General features: G+C 32.5%; 1 protein-coding gene and 1 non-coding gene across 2 annotated transcripts; one reads left to right on the top strand and one right to left on the bottom strand.

Moving 5' to 3' along the window:
• Positions 1-15,516: 15,516 nt before the first annotated feature.
• On the bottom strand, positions 15,517-15,619 carry LOC116033735. The gene has a single exon (XR_004100908.1). It is a non-coding gene; the product is annotated as a U6 spliceosomal RNA (small nuclear RNA).
• A 2,078-nt stretch (positions 15,620-17,697) lies between these two features.
• On the top strand, positions 17,698-19,113 carry LOC116032825 (ervatamin-B-like). The gene is made up of 2 exons (XM_031275545.1): positions 17,698-18,181; positions 18,322-19,113. The coding sequence occupies exons 1-2, from the start codon at positions 17,854-17,856 to the stop codon at positions 18,903-18,905; spliced, it is 912 nt and encodes a 303-aa protein (XP_031131405.1). The 5' UTR covers positions 17,698-17,853; the 3' UTR covers positions 18,906-19,113.
• Positions 19,114-19,694: the final 581 nt, after the last annotated feature.

The following is a 19,694-nucleotide window of genomic DNA, read 5'->3' as shown; positions in this document are numbered from 1 at the left end:
AAAAAAAAAAAAAAAAGGGAGGGGGGGGGGGGGGGGGGGGGGGGGGGGTATAAAGGAGAGGAAAAGTTCATGGATGCTAGGAGGCAACAAAAGTTAAAATATAGAAAGAAAAGATCCATTGGGTGTATGAGCATATATGGAAAGGAAAAGTACTCTTGAGATGACATACTCTCTCCACATAATGTGTATTATTGATTGGACAAAGGGGAAAAAGTGACTAAAATTTAAAATTAATGATTAATAGTTACACTTGTGCGAGATTGTCTCACATTTCTCGATCCCTGAGGCGGGTCGCGTCAACATAATTTGGGTCATAACCAACTAACAAAATTAATTATGACACAAATTATGTTGACCTGGCCCGTCTCAGGGATTAAGACCCGTGAGACGGTCTTACACAAGTTTTTGACATGATTAATTTATGTTATAAATTAAAGCATAGAATAAAAATATGTATATTAAATTAAATATATTGATTAAAAAAAATACTTATAGAGATTTGTATAGGAGAGATATTGAAAATTATTTATAAGTGAGATGTCTATATACACATAAGTTAGTGTCTGGACTATCTTTCTCTTTATGGCAGAAAAAATATATAAACAAATAAAAAAGAGAAATAACACTTTTGGTCCCTCAATTATTAGCGGATTTATAATGTAGTTTTTGATTTTCAATTTGAACAGATTCGATTTTTCAATCTTTCTAACGTTAGCCAATTTAGTCCTTAGCTTCTGTGATTTTACTCGTTGCCAATCATATCGAAGGTGGTCTCCATAGCTGCCATGAGCCTTTGTGTTGTAAGCCTCGAAGCTGAAGGCGGGGGAGGCGTTCGAATTAGGGCTGATTGACGCTACGCATGCCAACACTGAGCAGACTGTGAAGGCGATGGTGCACATTTTAGAGATGCTGGCAAAGCGGCGATGGGACGACAGGAATTACGCCGACCTGCGAAAATTGTTGCTTCCTGACACCTACACCACCTTGAAGTTAATTGAAACCGCCGATGTGCCTTTCACGTCTTTGAATCATCCATTGCCGAGAGCATCCAAAAGGAAAAACTATAGCTTTACAAACTAAATAATAAAAATTTCGATATCAGTGTAACGAATATTATTGTAACAAGTCTTCGTTGAAGTTGAAAACTCAATGAAAAAAATATTGCAACTTCTGCTAAATTTCCGAGCTAGCTAAATGGGAGAAGGGAAGACGAATGGAGGGAAGTAACTGGGGAAAATATTAAGTGGTTGTGAAATTTCCAAAATGTCATTGGTTTTAAGAGTGGTTAACAAATAAAATCATAGAAGGACTAAATTGGCTTAAGTTAGAATGATTGGAGGATCAAATTTGTTCAAATTGAAAATCAAAGACTACATTATATTGCAGATCGACTAATAATTGAGGGACATAAATGTGATTTTCTAAATATTTAGCCTCCTTTTATTTGATCTTCACTTGGTGGGGTTTACACACTCTTGATGACAATTAATGCAACTTTGTCACATTTTATGTCACCAATAACATAAATAAATAATCTTAAAATTTTGGACAAACCTAATCAAGTTGATCAAATTGTTGGCTTGATAACCACAAGGCTACAAGTTTGAATACCAGCGAGAACGGCTTATTGACCTTTTTTGTAGTCTTTTGCCAGCTAAAGTCACAATACGAAATTTAACCAGCACACCTTCAAATAGTGATTGCAGGTTTCCCCGTAACTCAAAAAAAAAAAAAAACTTAATGTACATTTGTTATATCTGTTCATAGCTACTTTCTCAACCTACGTTCACCTCCACCAAGGCTCAAACTCACTCCCCTCCATGTGAGAGTGTACACCGAGTGCCACTAAACCACAAGGTCTTTAACTTCTAAACTTAATATTATGAAAAATTAAATTGTAAATAATTTTAGTAAATCCTCATTAATCGAACTTGAGATATAAAATAGGACAAAAGAAGTATATATAATATAAACTCAAAAACTTTTGAGTATAATATAATATTCTTAAATAACTAATAGGAGTCAAATATTTTTTGAAAGTGGGGAGCATTGATAAAGATGAAAAAGGAAGAAGATAAAAGCGAAGTCTTTTTGCTTTTACTTGTGTACTTTGTTTAATTATTAATTACTCCCTAATAAATATAAATTAATCATCTTTGTTTCATACTTATCAAGATTGGGATTACTTTCACACATCATCTTCATAGTCATGAGCCTTCAATCTTAAGGATGAAGCTCCTACACATATATTTATATTGTTTCACCTGTTTCTGGATTTTTCTGTAATAAAACATGAGCTAGCAGCAAGATAATTACTATGTGTTTTTCCATCGTTATTTTGGATAACAATAGAAAACTCACACTACGAGATAACGTCCATTCCTTAATAATAGCTTACAAATTACATAGAATTAAATTTATTAAAAAGTACATGGTCTTTAGATACAAGATTTATGTTGTACTTACTTAGTCACTCTTTTAAGCCATCGTAATCTGGAATGAGATCTCCATGCATTCCATACCCAAATTATGAATAATTATATAGTAAATTAAAATATTTAAAAACATAATAAGTCTCAATATAGGTTAGTTATATTCTTGATTTACGTTTATTTTTTCTGGTAATTATTTTTATACATTATGTTATAGAGCTCTACTACATGGACTCCCATTTTATACTCCCTCACTTTTACTCCCTAACGTGGCAAGAAATGATATGTTATCTCCATTTTGTGGGTCCCAGGAAAGTGTCAACATCAAACTTTTGTGTAAAGGAGTAGAGTATGGAGTAGAACTTGGGAGTTCAAGTAGTATTTTCCTATGTTATAATAAGAGTTGTACTATATACAATTTTTTGAACAAAAATATCACTACCATTATAACTTTGTTATCTTTTCTGATTATTATTACCATGCACATGCATACATAATATCTATTTTCTTATATTCTTAAAGGTAATAAAGCATGTAGACATTATATGTTATAATAATATAAGAAATAAGTTTGATTTCATTTAGATTTTAATTAAATAGTACTATATTTAAAGCTGGTAATTTATTCTATCTAAAATTTTTACTTTAATAATATTAATCATACAATTATTATTGAGTAATAGTGGAATTTTTTTTTAAGAGAGGGAGAGAGAGAGTAAAGAATCATTGGAGAGGGGTGGTGGATGGAGGAATTGAACTAAAAAATTCGGACAAAACAATTCCTAATATGTAGACTGATCATGTTTAATTTAGATATCTTAATCAAGAAGTTGTTTATAGTTTGACAAAAAGCCAATATCAAATTAAAGAAAGCAAAGCAAGAGGCCAGAAAAAAGAAAAAGATATATACTAGAATGAAAGCAAACTTTTTTTTTCACCTAAATCAATGAAAACCACTTGGAAGTTTTTTTTTTTTTTTTTTTTTTTTCAAACACCATCCACTTGGAAGTTGTGTGGTTACTTCTACGAGAGAATGACATATATATCACTCTTTTTTAAGATGAATATAGTAAAATTATAATAAGTGGATATCTTGGGGAGAAAATTATGCTTTTAGTTCACGAATTTTAAGATAATAATATATTTAGCAAAATTTTTAAATTTTATAAGGGAAGGTAACAAATGTGTTGATTACTTGGTCAATTCTTCATGTGCGCACAAGAATTCAATCCATACATTTCATCATCTTGGGTCCTCTTTACATTCATGTTTCTAATGAGGTTCTTCTTGTCATGACTTCAAGTCAGGCGACAAACACTATGCTAAGTTTATGACGCTTATTTTGTACTATATTTTACCTATTCTTAACCCCTTTTTGTCCACATTTCAATATGTTTTATTGGGATTTTGAACTAAAAGATGTGTTTTTTATGCTAAGCTGCACCCAAATACACTTTTATGAGAGGAAAATGGAAAAAGAAGCGAAAACTTATCAAAATGGAGCAAAATCGCATGGAAAAGAGCACACAGAAGCGAAACCAGGAAAAGATGAGCAAAAGATCGAAGATAGAGTTCGTATCGTGGAAGCAAAGCCATGCACGAGTGGTGGCACCGTAAGGGCTCTCTGTGCTCGTTCCTTGTCAGTGCACCTGCACTAGCAGTGGCATACCTGTGTAGGGGATCTTTTTCCGTAAAGATATATTTTGTGATTCTTAGCTTAGATTACTTTGTTCTTGTGTTTATTGCTTTTATCTTGTGAATCTTTACTTTGTTGAAGGATTGTTTCCCCAAGGGCCCCCCATGCCCCGGCCCGACAAAGCTTATGGGAGGATGTAAATCATGGTAACTCAACTGAACACAGAGGTTAGACTTTTGCTCACAGTGCACAAGGAGCCCCCTCACTTTGAGAGGTTGCTCCCACACTGTCGCTGGTGAGACTCGATCCCTAGTCTCTTATCCCAAACTTCATCCTTGTGTGATATCTCCTTGCCTCAAACCTTGGAACTACGCAAGGAGATTCAAAGTCCTAGGCTCCTAGCCCGTGTCGAAGACTCCAAAGTAGCTTCCACTGCCTGCCACACTTGCCTGGAAGTCAAACGTCCGACGGCCAAGTACATCACCTCCTTTGACAATGAGGAGATGAGCATGTATAGGATCGCCTAATCCTGTTGCACCCACGAAGTAAATGATGGATTGGGAGTAGTGGCTAACAAAACATCCTCATCGTCAGCAACCAGAAACGCCGGTGGGCAAGGCGGGTTGCCGTCCACATAGCACAACAAGTTTTGGCTGCGAAGAAACGAGACGAGCTACGTTCGCCAGAATAAATAGTTCTGGTTGGTGAGCTTGAGTGAGACGAAATGGTGGGTAGGGGAAAGAGAATTGGAAGCCATTGACGCTGCCAGTGAAGAAGAACCGCCGGCAGTGACAGAAGTCATAAGAAAACCTAACACTACTGATACCAGATGAGAGTGGATAATCATCTAGCAAAAGTAGAGTCAGATTAGGAATATACGTCTAGAGTCTATTCGGATATTCACTATCTATCACAAAGTGGAGAACCGCCGGCAGTGACAGTCCTTTCGGATATTCACTGTCTATCACAAAGTAACTGTACAAGCAATGCTAAATATAAAACACAGAAGTAGAGTCACACTAGGAATATAAGTCTAGAGTCTTAATAGATACTATGTATAGATTAGAGATCATAGTAAAAAAAAAAAAAATTAATAAAAATTTAGAAATTTTCGACGCTCTTTCATTCAATCCTTATGGATGGCTTGGGAATTTATTACGTAATATTATTTTTAGTACTACTGACTCTGTTATAATGTAATATATATTCATACATACTTTCTTAACCTACTGAGACGCAAAAAGTTGATATTACTTTCTCAACCTACTCCCCTATACCGAAGCTCAAACTCATGACCTTTCATTTGAGAAAGACACTTCATATAAGTAGACCACGACATCATTGGCATATTCAATATTATTTAATTTTATGGGTTGATGATAAAATTTTCTACTCTGACAAAGTAGTAAATACACTCTGCTACTCTCATCATTAAATGCTTGTTAAGATTGGGGGAAAAAAAAACAAAACAAAAAATTGAAATTAGGAATATAAGGAATAATAATACTCCGTAATAATATAATAGTAGTAGTAGTATTAATGAGGGGTTATGTGGTGTCATCATAAGGTAGATGGAGGATATTTTTGATGCCCAAAACAAGGGTGAATGTGATACTGCTTGGAGATTGATGCTTCTTATATGGCAGGTAAGCTAATGCTATTCCCTTTTGCCTTTCCATCAAAGTCTTTGCTTTTCAGGCATCTATGGGATTTGTCATTAACTTTTAATTTATTTTCTGCCACATTTTCATACCTTAGAATTTGTTACTTAAAGTGTTGTGGTCCGGCTAGCTCCAAACCTTTTACTTCCATAATGCTTTTCATTTTATTTTTTGACAATAATATTACACATACTTTTATTTTTTTGTTTATTTCATTTTTTGTCTACTTAATTACTTGATATACTTTGATTCATCTAGAAAAAAAATAATTATTGTTATTTTTTAACCAACAAAACATGATATATGACAAAAATTTTACTCGCTCCTTAGAAGTTTACTTATTTTACTTCAATTCCTTTCTAATAAGGTGATGATGCTATTACAATTACTACTATTTTTTTGTAATAATATGTGCTTGTAAGAAATAACTTTTACTTAAAAAGAGAAAGAAGAGGTATATAATTTTAAGTAAAGAATTTTCTTTTTAGAACAAAACCATAAAGTAAATATTCATAATAATTAAATACCAAGAATTTATTATGCACAAAAAAGAACACTTTCCCAATTATTTTCTCTAATGGAATACTCGGCGTATGTTTGACAAGACTCCAAAATGAAAAAAGAAATTTGAACCAAAACTCTTTAACATGACACACTAAATTGTTCCAAATAGTTACATTAATTATCTGCTTAATCACTATTTTAAATTGTTGGGTTTAACCTGTTAATTTTTTTTGACTTAATACAACACATTTCATATAATGTGCTGGATCTTATCCACGTCAAGAAATATAAAATTAAATAGAAAAATTGGAATAAAAAATGAAAGGGGATCTTGACGTCTTCTAAAGACTAAAATACATTATATAATGGATTACTTTAATAAAGGTAGCTTTTTCTTCTCTTTTGATTAATTCAAAAGTACGCAAAAGTGGATCATTTTCAACACCTACTTTTTCAAACCTACAAAATTGTGGACAAACAACCATTTTCGTTCTTTTGTAGGAAAGATGTTCACTTTTTTCTTTAGGCTGCTTTAGAGTTTCTTTCTATAGGTTTAATTAATATTAATTACATAATTAATCAAAGAAATTAAAGGGAACGTTACATTTTAGTTTTCTTTGGATATATTAATTAAAATAAAAAATTACATTTGTAGTCATCAAATTAGAGTTCTGTTTTTTAGTACTATCTATTCATAATTACATTCTCAACCTACTGAAAGTCAAAGAGTAAACAATGTTTCTCCTTAAGGCTTGAACTCACTCTCTTCCATATGGGAGTGCATGCCGGATGCCACTAGACCACAAGGTCTTGGCTAATATAATTCTAAAGTCTTGACTAATAATTTTAACAAAGTGGTACTTCATTTTTTTTTTGTTTTTACGAATAGTAATTGAAAAAACAAGAGCAAAATCATTTATTTTGATCACTCTTCCTCCAATACTATAACAGCATGTTTGGTTCACGGAATGAATTTTGAGGTAATAGGAATGATATTCCATAAGGAATGGAATAGGCAAGGAATAGAATAGGAATTGTATTATATTGTTTGGTTCGCGAAAGGAATGGACTTTAGGAATTATATTACAGTGTTTGGTTGGTTTAAGGAATAGAAATGAAATATGTTTTAAAAGACAAAAATACCCTTATAAAATATGTAATAATAATAATAATAATAATAATAATAATAATAATAATAATAATAATGACATTCATGTTATTATTAATATTATTATTATTATTATGTAATAATAAAATAAAACTTATAATAATATTAATAACAATAATAAGAAAAAAGGAATAATAATAATAATAATAATAATAATAATAATAATAATAATAATAATACAAAACAAAATTATATATAAAATAATTTTTTAAAACACAAATTAGAGTTTTTGATCCCACATTGATAACTCATAAAGAGGAGCTCATTTGAGCTCCTTTATATAAGAGAATCATTGTTTGTCTTTTGAAATTAACAACAAGATGAGGAAGCCTTAAAGAGCAAAAACTCATTCATTAAAGGAGTCTTAATTGCTCTTAGTTACAAGTTTTTTTTTAAATAAAAAAAATGTATTATTATTACTATTAATTATTAATTACATTTTTAATATATATATTTAAATATTAAATAAACAAATATTATATATAAGGATTATAATATAATAAAAAGGGTATTTTTGGTACTATAGTATAAAACCTATTCCCAAATACTTGGGAATAGCTAATACTAGGGGGTCCCGGGAATAGCTCATTCCCGGGAATGCTATTCCCAGGAATAGAATGACGAAACAAACGATGGAATAGGTCTATTCCCGGGAATGGTATTCCATTCCCGACCTATTCCACGAACCAAACACTGGAATTGGAAGAATTGGATAGTGGTGATTCCGCATTTCCACCTTGCTTCATCATTCCATAGTTTCAAAGAGATCTCCAAAGAAATTAAATAAAAAATAAAAAATTATGATGTTGGAAGAAGAGTGTTCAGAGGGGGCACTTTTGCCCCCTAAAAATTGTCTATCCAACTAATGTCTGGCTTGTTCCCCCCCCCCCCCCCCCCCCCCNGAGTCAAAGGGAGAGCTTCTTCACTTCTCTCCAAGAGATACGATTCGGTATCTGAATCGGCTGAAGGAGAGAACATCTTCGAATAGTGATTGTGAACTTTTTCGTAAATTAAAGTAATTTTTTATTAAAATTTTTTTAAAAAATAAGGACAATTATTTCAGTTCTCATATCATATCACTATATCACCATGGTGCGTGTATTTTCTTCGAAACATTTCACATCCAATATATAGACTCAAATTCATCCAAAAAAAATTCTTATATTTAAGTGTTAAGTCAGGTCAATATTACTGTAAATAAAAATTAGTAATGCATACATAAGTAAATTCATAATCAATATTTATAATATTGAACAAAAAAGATAGAGAATTGGAGCTGATCTGATTGCAGGCCGGCTAAAAATGAGAAGTATTTAGTTACAAAATTATGTGATGTTATGCACTTTAAAGAGTAATATAAAGTACTAATGTTGTTATGATACAGAGTACACTTTAGGCACCAATGAGCATTAGACACAAAAGAAGAAGAAGAATGAAATGATATCATATTATTCTATTATATTATATCATAATATATATACTCAATAGAAGGCATATTTGGTGTGTTGGAAAGGGCAAGCTGCGCTGCATGTTGGTTGATGCTTGCAGGAGATGATATATATAATTGGTAGATCAAGTTGCTTTAATTAATCAAAGCATGCAAAGTTGAAAAATTAATTACTACTTTTTGCTGTTAAACATAAGATATATAATATAATATTTATGTATTCTCATTATCAATTTAAAATTTTAATTGAGACAGAACATATCATTTAATTGTTACTTTGAATAATTAAAATAATATTTGTTTATTTCACTCAGACCAGTCCCGATGGTTGCATTGAGTTTTATTTGTGACATCAATTTGTAAAATTGGACTAATGCGATATTTAAATAAAAAACAATAAGGGAGAGTGGTCGCCAATGGGTAAGTGAAAGGCATGCTCCTACTGGGCGTTGTATATGTATGTTAATATGTATATATCCCACTTGCATGCATTTCCGGTAATGTAACCTTTTTTTTTTTTTTTCTTTCATCTGTCACGTCACCTTCTCTTTCTTTCAACACAACACAAAAACGCACAGATATCACTATTGAAATCCTCTTAATATATATGATATTTGATATTCAATATTTGAATATAAGTTCGGTAAAACTCTCATCCACCTTTCTACTATAAAATTAATATGAATTTAGTTATAATTATGAGTAAAAAACAGATAACTTATCAACAATCTAATTAATATGTTTAGGTTTCATCAACAACCTTCACTATTAAGAGGTGCATCTCACTTGGGAATTATTTGACATGCATAGAGCAACAAGTTGCATCCCTAATAATGCGGGAGATTAATTAGTAATTTTATTGTTGAAAAAGCTGGCGGCACATTGCAAATTGCATGCAAGTTGTGTTGAAATTGTAGAGGGTACGAAGAAATACATACATGTTCCTGGGATTTGATGATCCCTATATTTCTGTCCACAGCAAAGCAGTTGTTGTTAGTCAACGCTTTCATAAATGAATCCACCTTTTCCGGTTTTCCCCTGCATATCTGCAAACCACAATATGCATGCATTTCACAAATACCAACTCAAATTTTAAATGATAATCTTTTTTTAAAAAACTTTTTTAAGGATGAACTATATAATTTAGGGATTTTTTGAAGCTTCTTTCTAAAAATAGAAAAATAAAACTATTTTAGTCATGTTAAGTGATTAAAAAAGTGTGTTCTGTATTTTTTTTTCCCTCCCTCTAGTATCTTCTTTCTTTTTGTTTTTTTTTTTGTTTTTTTTTTTTGTTTTTAATTTATAGATGAAGAACGAGGGGTTAGATCAGACGTTGGATTAGCGGATCTTTCGAGTGGCAACCCCACCCACACCCGCTAGAAAGTCTTCCTTTAGTATTTTCTGATGGGGGATAGACTTGGCATTCTTCGGGCCAAGAGATCGGCATGTACTCTGTAGTGCATAATTTATTGTTCTTCAGAATATTTTTCATTCTTCAATTTTTCATCTAAAAAATTAGTGAAAGTACCATTATTTAAAAAAATATTTAAAAATGCATTAATGGTATGTTTGGAAAACAGGAAAATGACTTTTGGAAAATATTTTATAGAGAATGCGTCATACAATTTCATTTCCGGTGTTTGGTTGCATTTTGGAAAACTGTCTTTGTGTGTTTGGTTCATTTTCTGGAAAATGAATTAAATTGTATAATTTTACATTTTAATTATTTTTTTAAAATATAAAATAATAATAATATATAAAATAATAATATTTCTTTTAAAAAGTAACATATGTGGCCATTTTGGCCAAAACAATTGTTGAAGCCAAGTCTGGAAAATGACTTCCGGAAAAAAAATTTAGAAGTCATTTTCCGAAAAAAATTACCTCATTTTCCTTGGTCAACGGAAATTATTTTCCGTAATTTCCGTTAACTGTATTTTCCAGGCAAGGCCAAACACCAAAAGTCCGGAAAATGATTTCCAGAAATCATTTTCCGGGCTACCAAACACACCCTAAATGTAAGCAAGGGGAGGCATAGGAGTAAATTTCAAGGGCATTTTACTTACTATTTAAAAATAGATTCAACCCTTATTCATTTGTTAAACTTTCAGCACTTTTTTTAAAACAAGTTTTAAATATGAAATAATATTTACTTTTAATAAAAATATTAATATAATGTGAAGAGATAGATCTATGGAGTCTATTTCTTTATATAACTCTTTTTTTTTAAAAAAAAAAAAAAACCATTTCTTTAGTTAACTCTATGGATACTCTTTTGGTTAGTTATGTGAAGATGAAGATAAACTAATTCAGTAACTCAGACTCTTGCTAAAGCTATGTACTCTAAATCTGATACGATTACCAGGTTGGGTGACCCTTGCTCGTACTTTGCTTGTATTAGACGTTTAATTACTTCTCATTAATCTTCTCCCAAATGGTTGAATCTCCAACTCCAAAGGTTCCCCGCACCCCGGTTCGACATAGTATGTGAGAGGAAGTAATAAATCACGCTGACTCAGTGGTTCAACAGACATGATCAAATGTCGGTGCGCACAAGAGGCCTACTTTTCATTAATCTATTTCTTTGTTTTGCTTCAAAAAATTTATTAATATAATCCTTATGTTATGACTTTTTGTGTCTTACATTATGAAATTCTATATCTAAAATAAATTAGTAATTGTGTCTTATGTTATGAATTTTTGTGTCTTGTGTTGCGAAATTATGTGCCTATGTTGCGAAATTCTGTGCGTATGAACACAAATTATATACTTAAATCATATTTGAAAAATAAGTATATATATAATGTGTATGTGTCTTGTATTATTAAATTTTGTACTTTATGAGTGAATTATGTACATCATCGTTTCAATCCAAGGTTCATAATGCCATGTGTCTTGTGTTATGCTTTTTTTTTTTTTTGTATTTTATGTTATGAAATTTTGTACCTTATGAATATAAATTCGAGGGGTGTTATGCCGTGGACCCAGGTCCACCTTGCAAGGTAAACCTAGGTCTACATTCACATACACTATACTCTACATTCACAATTTGTAAACTCCACATTCACACATTACAGGATTATATGTTTAGTAACTATATTACCACTGTTATGCATTCACACATTCAAAACTCTATATTCACAAGTCTTATACTCCATATTCACAACTTGAGAACTCCACATTCACACATTACAGGTCTACAAGTTGCTAGAACTTCTTAACTCTATTACAGATTCACACATGCATAACTCTACATTCACGATATCTATACTCCATATTCATAATTTGAAACCTCCACATTCACACATTTCTGGGCAACTCTACATTCACACAATCATAAATCTACATTCACGATTTATATACTCTACATTCACACTTTGAAACCTCTACATTCACACATTTTGAACAACTCTATATTCAGCAATATGTTTACTAATTTAAAAAAAAAAAGATAAAAAAAAGAGATAAAAACGACGTAGTTTTGGACCCAGGTCCACCTTGCAAGGTGGATCTGGATCCAAAGGTGGACCTGGGTCCACAACATAATTTGCCGTGGAGACTCCTCAAACAATGTTTGGGTAATTAACCTTAAAGCCTTTTAGGTTCAAGGCCCAAAATTCAAGAATTGGGCTGTTGCTCTATTTCGGATAGGAGATTCTTCGAAAAATTCCCTCTCATGCTAGATGTACATTTGGTTAATTAGAACATCAATCGTTATACCCTGCACCACGGTGCACATAGCAATGTGCACCACGTACGTAAAACGACGTCGTTTTGGTGTTAGTAGACGCGGACGCGAATGACTCAGGGAATTCATTATCTATAATACACATAATCATTATCTATAATACACAGAACGTTTGCCTAGAATACACAGAATGTTTGCTCAGAATACACAGAATATTGACACAAAATACACATATGTTAGTGGACGCGAATGACTCCAGGGAATTCATTATCTATAAAACACATAATCATTATATAGAATACACAGAACGTTTGCCTAGAATACACAGAATGTTTGCCCATAATACACAGAATATTGACGCAAAATACACAGAACTCATCCTCCTAACATTCGAATGCACAAACACATCACAACTTGTGTTAATAACATGAATACACATAATATTTACACAAAATACACAGAACTCATCCTCCTAGACATTCGAATGCACAAACACATCACAACATGTGTTACTAATATGAAATCACAACATGTGTTACTAACATGAATACACATAACGGTTGCCTATAATACACAGAACGGTTACCTAGAATACACAGAATGATTGCCTGGAATACACAGAATATTAACATAAATATAGAGACCGGCCGAAACGGAAAACGTGATTTCCAAAAAAAACGGACGATTAGTTTACAATGCTCAAAACGACGTCGTTTAGGTACGTGGTGCACATTGCTATGTGCACCGTGGTGCACAGTATAATTTGCCTTAGAACATGGTCTTTGTAAGGCATCAATTATTGGGCAAAAATATAAAATTCAACATATCATGCCTTTCAACTATGAATATAAATGTGAATAGGTTTAATTACATTATAATTGGTTAATACTTTTAATATATTTGAATACGATTAAGTACTTATACTATATTCAATTATTGTAAAGCTATTATAATTTTATTACTGGAAAAGGCTTCCATTTGATGGTGATTTATAAGGTTATATAGTGAGTCTACTAGTGCCATAACTTGAGGACTGACTGGATATGAACAAGTCCCAATCTCTAAGGCTGCGAAATTGATCATGGAGGTAGCTAGAGTGATGTCAACAAGCAAGTCACTTTCGCCGTTACTGATCTAAGCATCACATAGGAGTTCAACATGTGTTGTGACCGACCTGAACTATTAGCAACGTGACACCATGTCAAATCAGTTAGTGAGATCTCAACATGTGATCCCTATTTTGATATTATAAATAGAGACATCATCTATATATCCAACTTATTAGGTATAAAATTTTCTAGTTTCTTAGTACAACTATTTTGACCTTTAATACTATTTTGTTACCAGTACATGTGTTGGATCTCTAATTCCCAATCTTTGTTTACCCATACTTTATCCATATATAGCTCAAGTCTTCCACCCAAACCCCCACACCATAATTAAATTATTAATAAAGAAGTAATTTTAAAACTACCATCCTAGTTTGAATATATATATATATATATATGTGTGTGTGTGTGTGTGTGTGTGTATATGTATATGTATATGTATGTATGTATTGGATCGTATGAGTACAAGTGATTAGGAGAAAACTAAAAATCAATCTCAGCCTTACATCTGAAAAAATTGGACGGACCAAATCAAATTAAAAAAATATGGTGACATTTTCGTAAGTATCACCAAATTTACTATGCAAACTTAAATACTAAAATATGCACTTCTTAGAATTTTTCAAGTTTGCACATTTAGTATTAAAAGATTAAACTTGTAAAAATGCGAAAGTGCATAAGCCTATATAAATTAGAAATTTCAAAAGTTTATAATATTTATGAAAATGACATATTTCCTTACTTATTTCATATCCATCAGATCTTGCCGCGACAATTTAGATTTGTCCACAAATTCTCACCTGAAGGTTGGTTTCTCTCTACTCATAAATTCCTTCTTCGATTGACATTTAACATTGACACATGCTAAACCTCTGCGTCTAATCTACTGTTTATTACTTGTTTTTTATTGGCTACATGCCACTATTTACTACTTGACCATTAAGCTTTATGAACTATCAAAAGATGTTTTATGCCATAGTGATATTAGACAATAAAGCTATTATATATTAACTATTATTTTATCCGCTGATTCAATCTATAATAAGATCCTGAAGGACAAAATATTCCCCACCCAATTAAGAATTTGAAACTTATCTTGTATCCCCACTCAATAAAGGTATTATATATTAACCCTATACCTAGGTGACATCTGCATAAAAGATTACTGATTATAACAAAGTTTGAAATTAACGGAGTAATTAGCTAAATATGTTATATTATTATTATTATTATTATTATTATTATTATTATTATTATTATAATTATGATTGTTAAACCAAGTCCTAAGTAGTTAGTTTGTTAGAAATGAAAGTAATTAGTGGCCATGCATGGCATGTTAACGTGGGTGTGTCAACATGGGTGTATGGATTAGTGGCTACCATTTATTTAGCTTTGATAGTTTGTCCTTAGTATAAATAGGATGCTTTGTTAATCATTTTATTCATCAATTCAAAGTATTCTTCATTTCAATTCCTCTTTCTCCCTCAATACATATATACGTGTATATTTATATTTATAAATTAAATATATTTAGATATATTATATTTAATATATCTAACAAAATAGCATGATTAAGGGGGTTATAATTGTGTCTGGCACACACCGGGCATGTTCTATCAACAGCCATGCACCACACAAAAAGAAGAAATGGTGTACGGAGATTGCACAAATCCAACGAGACATTTCCTTCTCAAACGTGATTCGACCGCACTGCACACTTAGAGGAATCGCATGCGCATTTAGAGACATGTAGAATAAGTCAAAGCGACAACTGTACTCTACTGCCAATTGAATTTGTATATCACCTTAGTTGTTGTTGTTGTTTTTTTTTTTTTTTTTTTTTAATAACTTATAGGTCATTCACCTTATTTCCTGTATTGGACCATTTCTCGATTTGTTCGTATTATTTTTGCGCAAGAGCCATGCTAATCTTCTCTGTATCGTTCCAATTTTATCGGATGTCCCCGAAGGGACTATATTGAAAGATATTATTGAGTTGTGTTCTTAGTTATTCAAATTTTGTTCTTGAAATGCATTATCATGAATAAAGAATTCTTTAAAGCTTGTGTATATTAATTAATAAGTTCTTCAGTTTTTCATATTTTGTACCTTAACGATGTTAGGTCTTGTAATATAAGAATTTTCATCTTGCGGTTATATGCAACCATAGCAGTCATAATCTGATAATCTTATAGTCCAATGATATTAGCTTGTAATTCTTTATTTTATGGCAATACATGCATAATCTGATAATCTTATAGTCCAATGATATTAGCTTGTAATTCTTTATTTTATGGCAATACATGCATTATTAACTTTAGACTCCAAATACAAGTTTGAAGTTTTAGTCGTCGTGCGCGCTGTAGAAAAATAATTGTCAGGACCAAACACAAGTTTATTTCTTTATACTTACGTAACCGTCATTACTACATTTCGATGGTAATATGTTGAACTTAACTCTCTGAGCCGTTGCTCAAGACAAATATATGAATTGCTATAAATATATAAAGCTTATTTCTTCCATTATCCCTTTGGATAATGGGCTGAACCTATAAATAAAGAGAGATAAAGTATCCACATATTATAGGTGGTTTGTGATAATATATATAGGTGTGAGTATTCTATTATTATTATTTGGATTGGATTCCAATTCTCTCATTAAATCATTGAAGAGTTTCAACACTACCCCCACCCCTACCCCTCCTCTCCCTCAAGCTAAGCCTTCCCTGTCCGTAAAGGGATGGAAGGAAGAAGAAAGCATACATTGCGAAATTTCAAGATCATATCCCTCTCCAATCTATTCTTCTGTTGTTGATTTATCATAACAAAGAGACTAGACGAATTTGGGAACTGGAAAGAATGTCAAATATAAAATATTTGACACTTATACAACCATATTCATATCGATTATAACATATGTTTCGATATTATTTATTCAATCATATAGTGTCAAGTGTCAATCTTATATGTATATTGTACAAGTATGTGTATGTGTGTGTGTGTGTATATATATATATATATATATATACACACATCGGTTTCATATTTGCATTTTACATGTTTAACAAAATATAATATCTGAATTATTGATTTTATAGCGCATTTAGTGTGTATAGAAATTCAAACAAACTATTGAAATATATAGGGTACGTGAGGGATGACAAAAATTAATTGATATTAATCAATTTGTTACCGAATTTACTTTTGGTAAGCGTGAGTGTTGAGCATCGGCTTGGAGAGTCGAGTCCAACGTCTTGTCACTGAAATCTGGCGTTAATTACTATGCAAGTATAGGAAAATAAAGTTGCTTATTTGCTACTAGCTATAGTTTTTGATTTAGTGGTAAAAGTTTGATATTGATAATTGATATGTTGTGTAGTTGAGACCAATAGGTGTTGAGATGGAGTTATAAGAGTAATATGGATCATCAACTGTTTTGATTCCTAAAGAAGTCATTTAGTAAATGGTTTAAAAAAATAAATAAATTATATTATGTTTAGTCATTTTTATATATAATAAATTTATTTATAAAAAAAAAGACCAAAGTAGATAAACATATTAATACTGAACATGATATGTTGACATCCTCAATTGAGATAAGACTCGAACTTGAGACTTTTCATTTGAAATAGTAACGCTTTATTTTGATTAGATGGTGTGGCACTGTTAATATAATTACCCGATCAAGACAATTATTTTCTAACTTGTGCCCACTAGCTTATAAGCCAATTAATAACTAGCTAGGTTTGCTACTAGCTAATAATAGAAACAATTAGTCTAATGTAATTATGTATAATTAAACTAGTGGATTATGCCTCAGCTATTGAGTCATTGCAATATGATTTATATCATCTAAATTCTCTATCGAGCCTTTGGATTGATAATTATATCTTTTGGAAGAAAAAGAAGAAGTATTACCTGAATGTTTTTTGTTTTTTGTTTTTTTTTTTTAAATATGATTATTGCTTTGGTCTTCCCCAAACAGCATGGATGAAATCTATAAATAGATACGGCATTGTATCCTCAGAGAAAACTCACCAACCATCCTCTATTCCTCTAGCATAGCTTGCCCTAACCATTATGGCCATAAACCTCAACTCCAAATTCATTCTTGCAATCTTTTCCTCTTAGGGACGTGTGCTTACGAAGTCACTTCCCGCACCCTTCCCCTTGAAGAGGCATCCTTGGTCCAACGTCATGAGCGGTGGATGGCTCACCATGCCCGCTCATATAAAGATGACGTTGAAAAAGCTAATCGATTCAAAATCTTCAAACAAAACTTAGAGTTTATTGAATCCTTCAACAAAGCTGGCAACCATTCTTACAAACTTGGTCTGAACAAATTTTCAGATATGAGTCCGAAAGAATTCAAAGCCACAATGCTTACTGACGAAAACAATATCGTTCACCCTGCTACTAAGTTTCCAAAAGGAAACTCATTAGGAAATAATGAGAGTACTGTCATTGATCCTCCAAATAGTGTGAACTGGGTAGAGAGGGGAGCTGTTACTGCAATCAGAGATCAACTCAAATGTGGTAAGTAATGAATAATATTCATTTCATAATTTAGGCTGACATACCAAGTACTTTAATTTTAAATAGTGGCCACAACTTTCTCTGGGATCATCAAAAATAATCCGATCGATCTGTAAATAATTATTCCTTTTATGAATCAGGTGCATGCTGGGCATTTTCAACCGTGGCAGCAGTAGAAGGAATAACCCAGATAAAAACCGGGCGGTTAGTTCCCTTGTCGGAGCAACAACTCATGGACTGCGACGAGACCAACAACGGCTGCGGCGGCGGCTGGCCAACCAAGGCCTTCCAGTACGTGCAGGAAGCCAACGGCCTCATGTCCGAATCCGACTATCCCTACAAGGGATACAAGCAAGCCACGTGCGCCACTACCGGAGGCTACGCGGCGGCAACCATAACCGGGTTTGATCAAGTGGAGCAGGGCGAAGACGCGCTCCTCCAGGCCGTGACCAACCAGCCAGTCTCCACCGTCATATCTTTGGACGGCTACGTGCTCCAACATTATGAAAGCGGCGTCTTCGCCACCGATTGCGGGAGCGGGGCCTCGCACGCCATCACAGTGGTGGGCTACGGTGCCACCATGGAGGGGGACAAGTATTGGCTGGTAAAGAATTCGTGGGGTACCACCTGGGGCGAAAATGGGTACATAAAAATGGTGAGAGACGTGGTTGAGGGAGGGCTCTGTGGGCTTGCCAAAATGGCTTCTTACCCTACCATTGATTAACCATCTAAATATAATTAATTAAGTTTAAACCCTGCTTTGCAAGATATTTTGCACTCTATCATCAACTATAGTAATATTATATTTGTACCCAAAAAGTTTAGATTATACTCCGCATAACATAATGTAGAGTGTAATATAAATTTTGAATTTTGTTTCATTGTACCAAAACAAATACTAAATATTTATAATATAAAGCTCTGATTTTGAACTTGTTTTTCTTTTTGTTGTTTTTACTTTCCGAGAAATTCAAAGTGTAATATTAGTATAATAACAGTTGTACTTATAAAATATTTGTGGAGTCTATCACTCGTACTATATATATTAGATGCTGATATTTTGTATTCGCTATATATTTAAGGAATTAATTAAATCAATGATGATGAATGTATGTGTATTGAATAATCTCTTAGGGTTACAATAATCACATAAATACATATAGACAACTACACAACAAGAAGTCTAAAGAGACTACACTACTAGAGTCCTATTACTCCCCCGCAAGCTTAAGGTGGTAAACACACAACATTAAGCTTGTCCCGAAGGAGAACAAACCGCTTTATAGACAACGGTTTAGTGAAAATATCAGCAACCTGATCCTGTGTTGAAACAAAGTGAACCTGGAGATCACCTGAAGCCACCTTATCCCGAACAAAATGATAATCCACCTCAACATGCTTAGTACGAGCATGAAACACTGGATTAGCACACATATAAGTGGCTCCCAAATTATCACACCACAATACTGGAGGAGCTGACAATGGTAACCCAATCTCAGTGAGAAGCGAGACA

This window comes from Ipomoea triloba, chromosome 10 (genome assembly GCF_003576645.1).
Source record: "Ipomoea triloba cultivar NCNSP0323 chromosome 10, ASM357664v1".
In the NCBI taxonomy this organism is placed as follows: domain Eukaryota; kingdom Viridiplantae; phylum Streptophyta; class Magnoliopsida; order Solanales; family Convolvulaceae; genus Ipomoea; species Ipomoea triloba.
The sequence above is the reverse complement of the archived record's forward strand: the minus strand, read 5'-3'. Positions and strand labels throughout refer to the sequence as shown.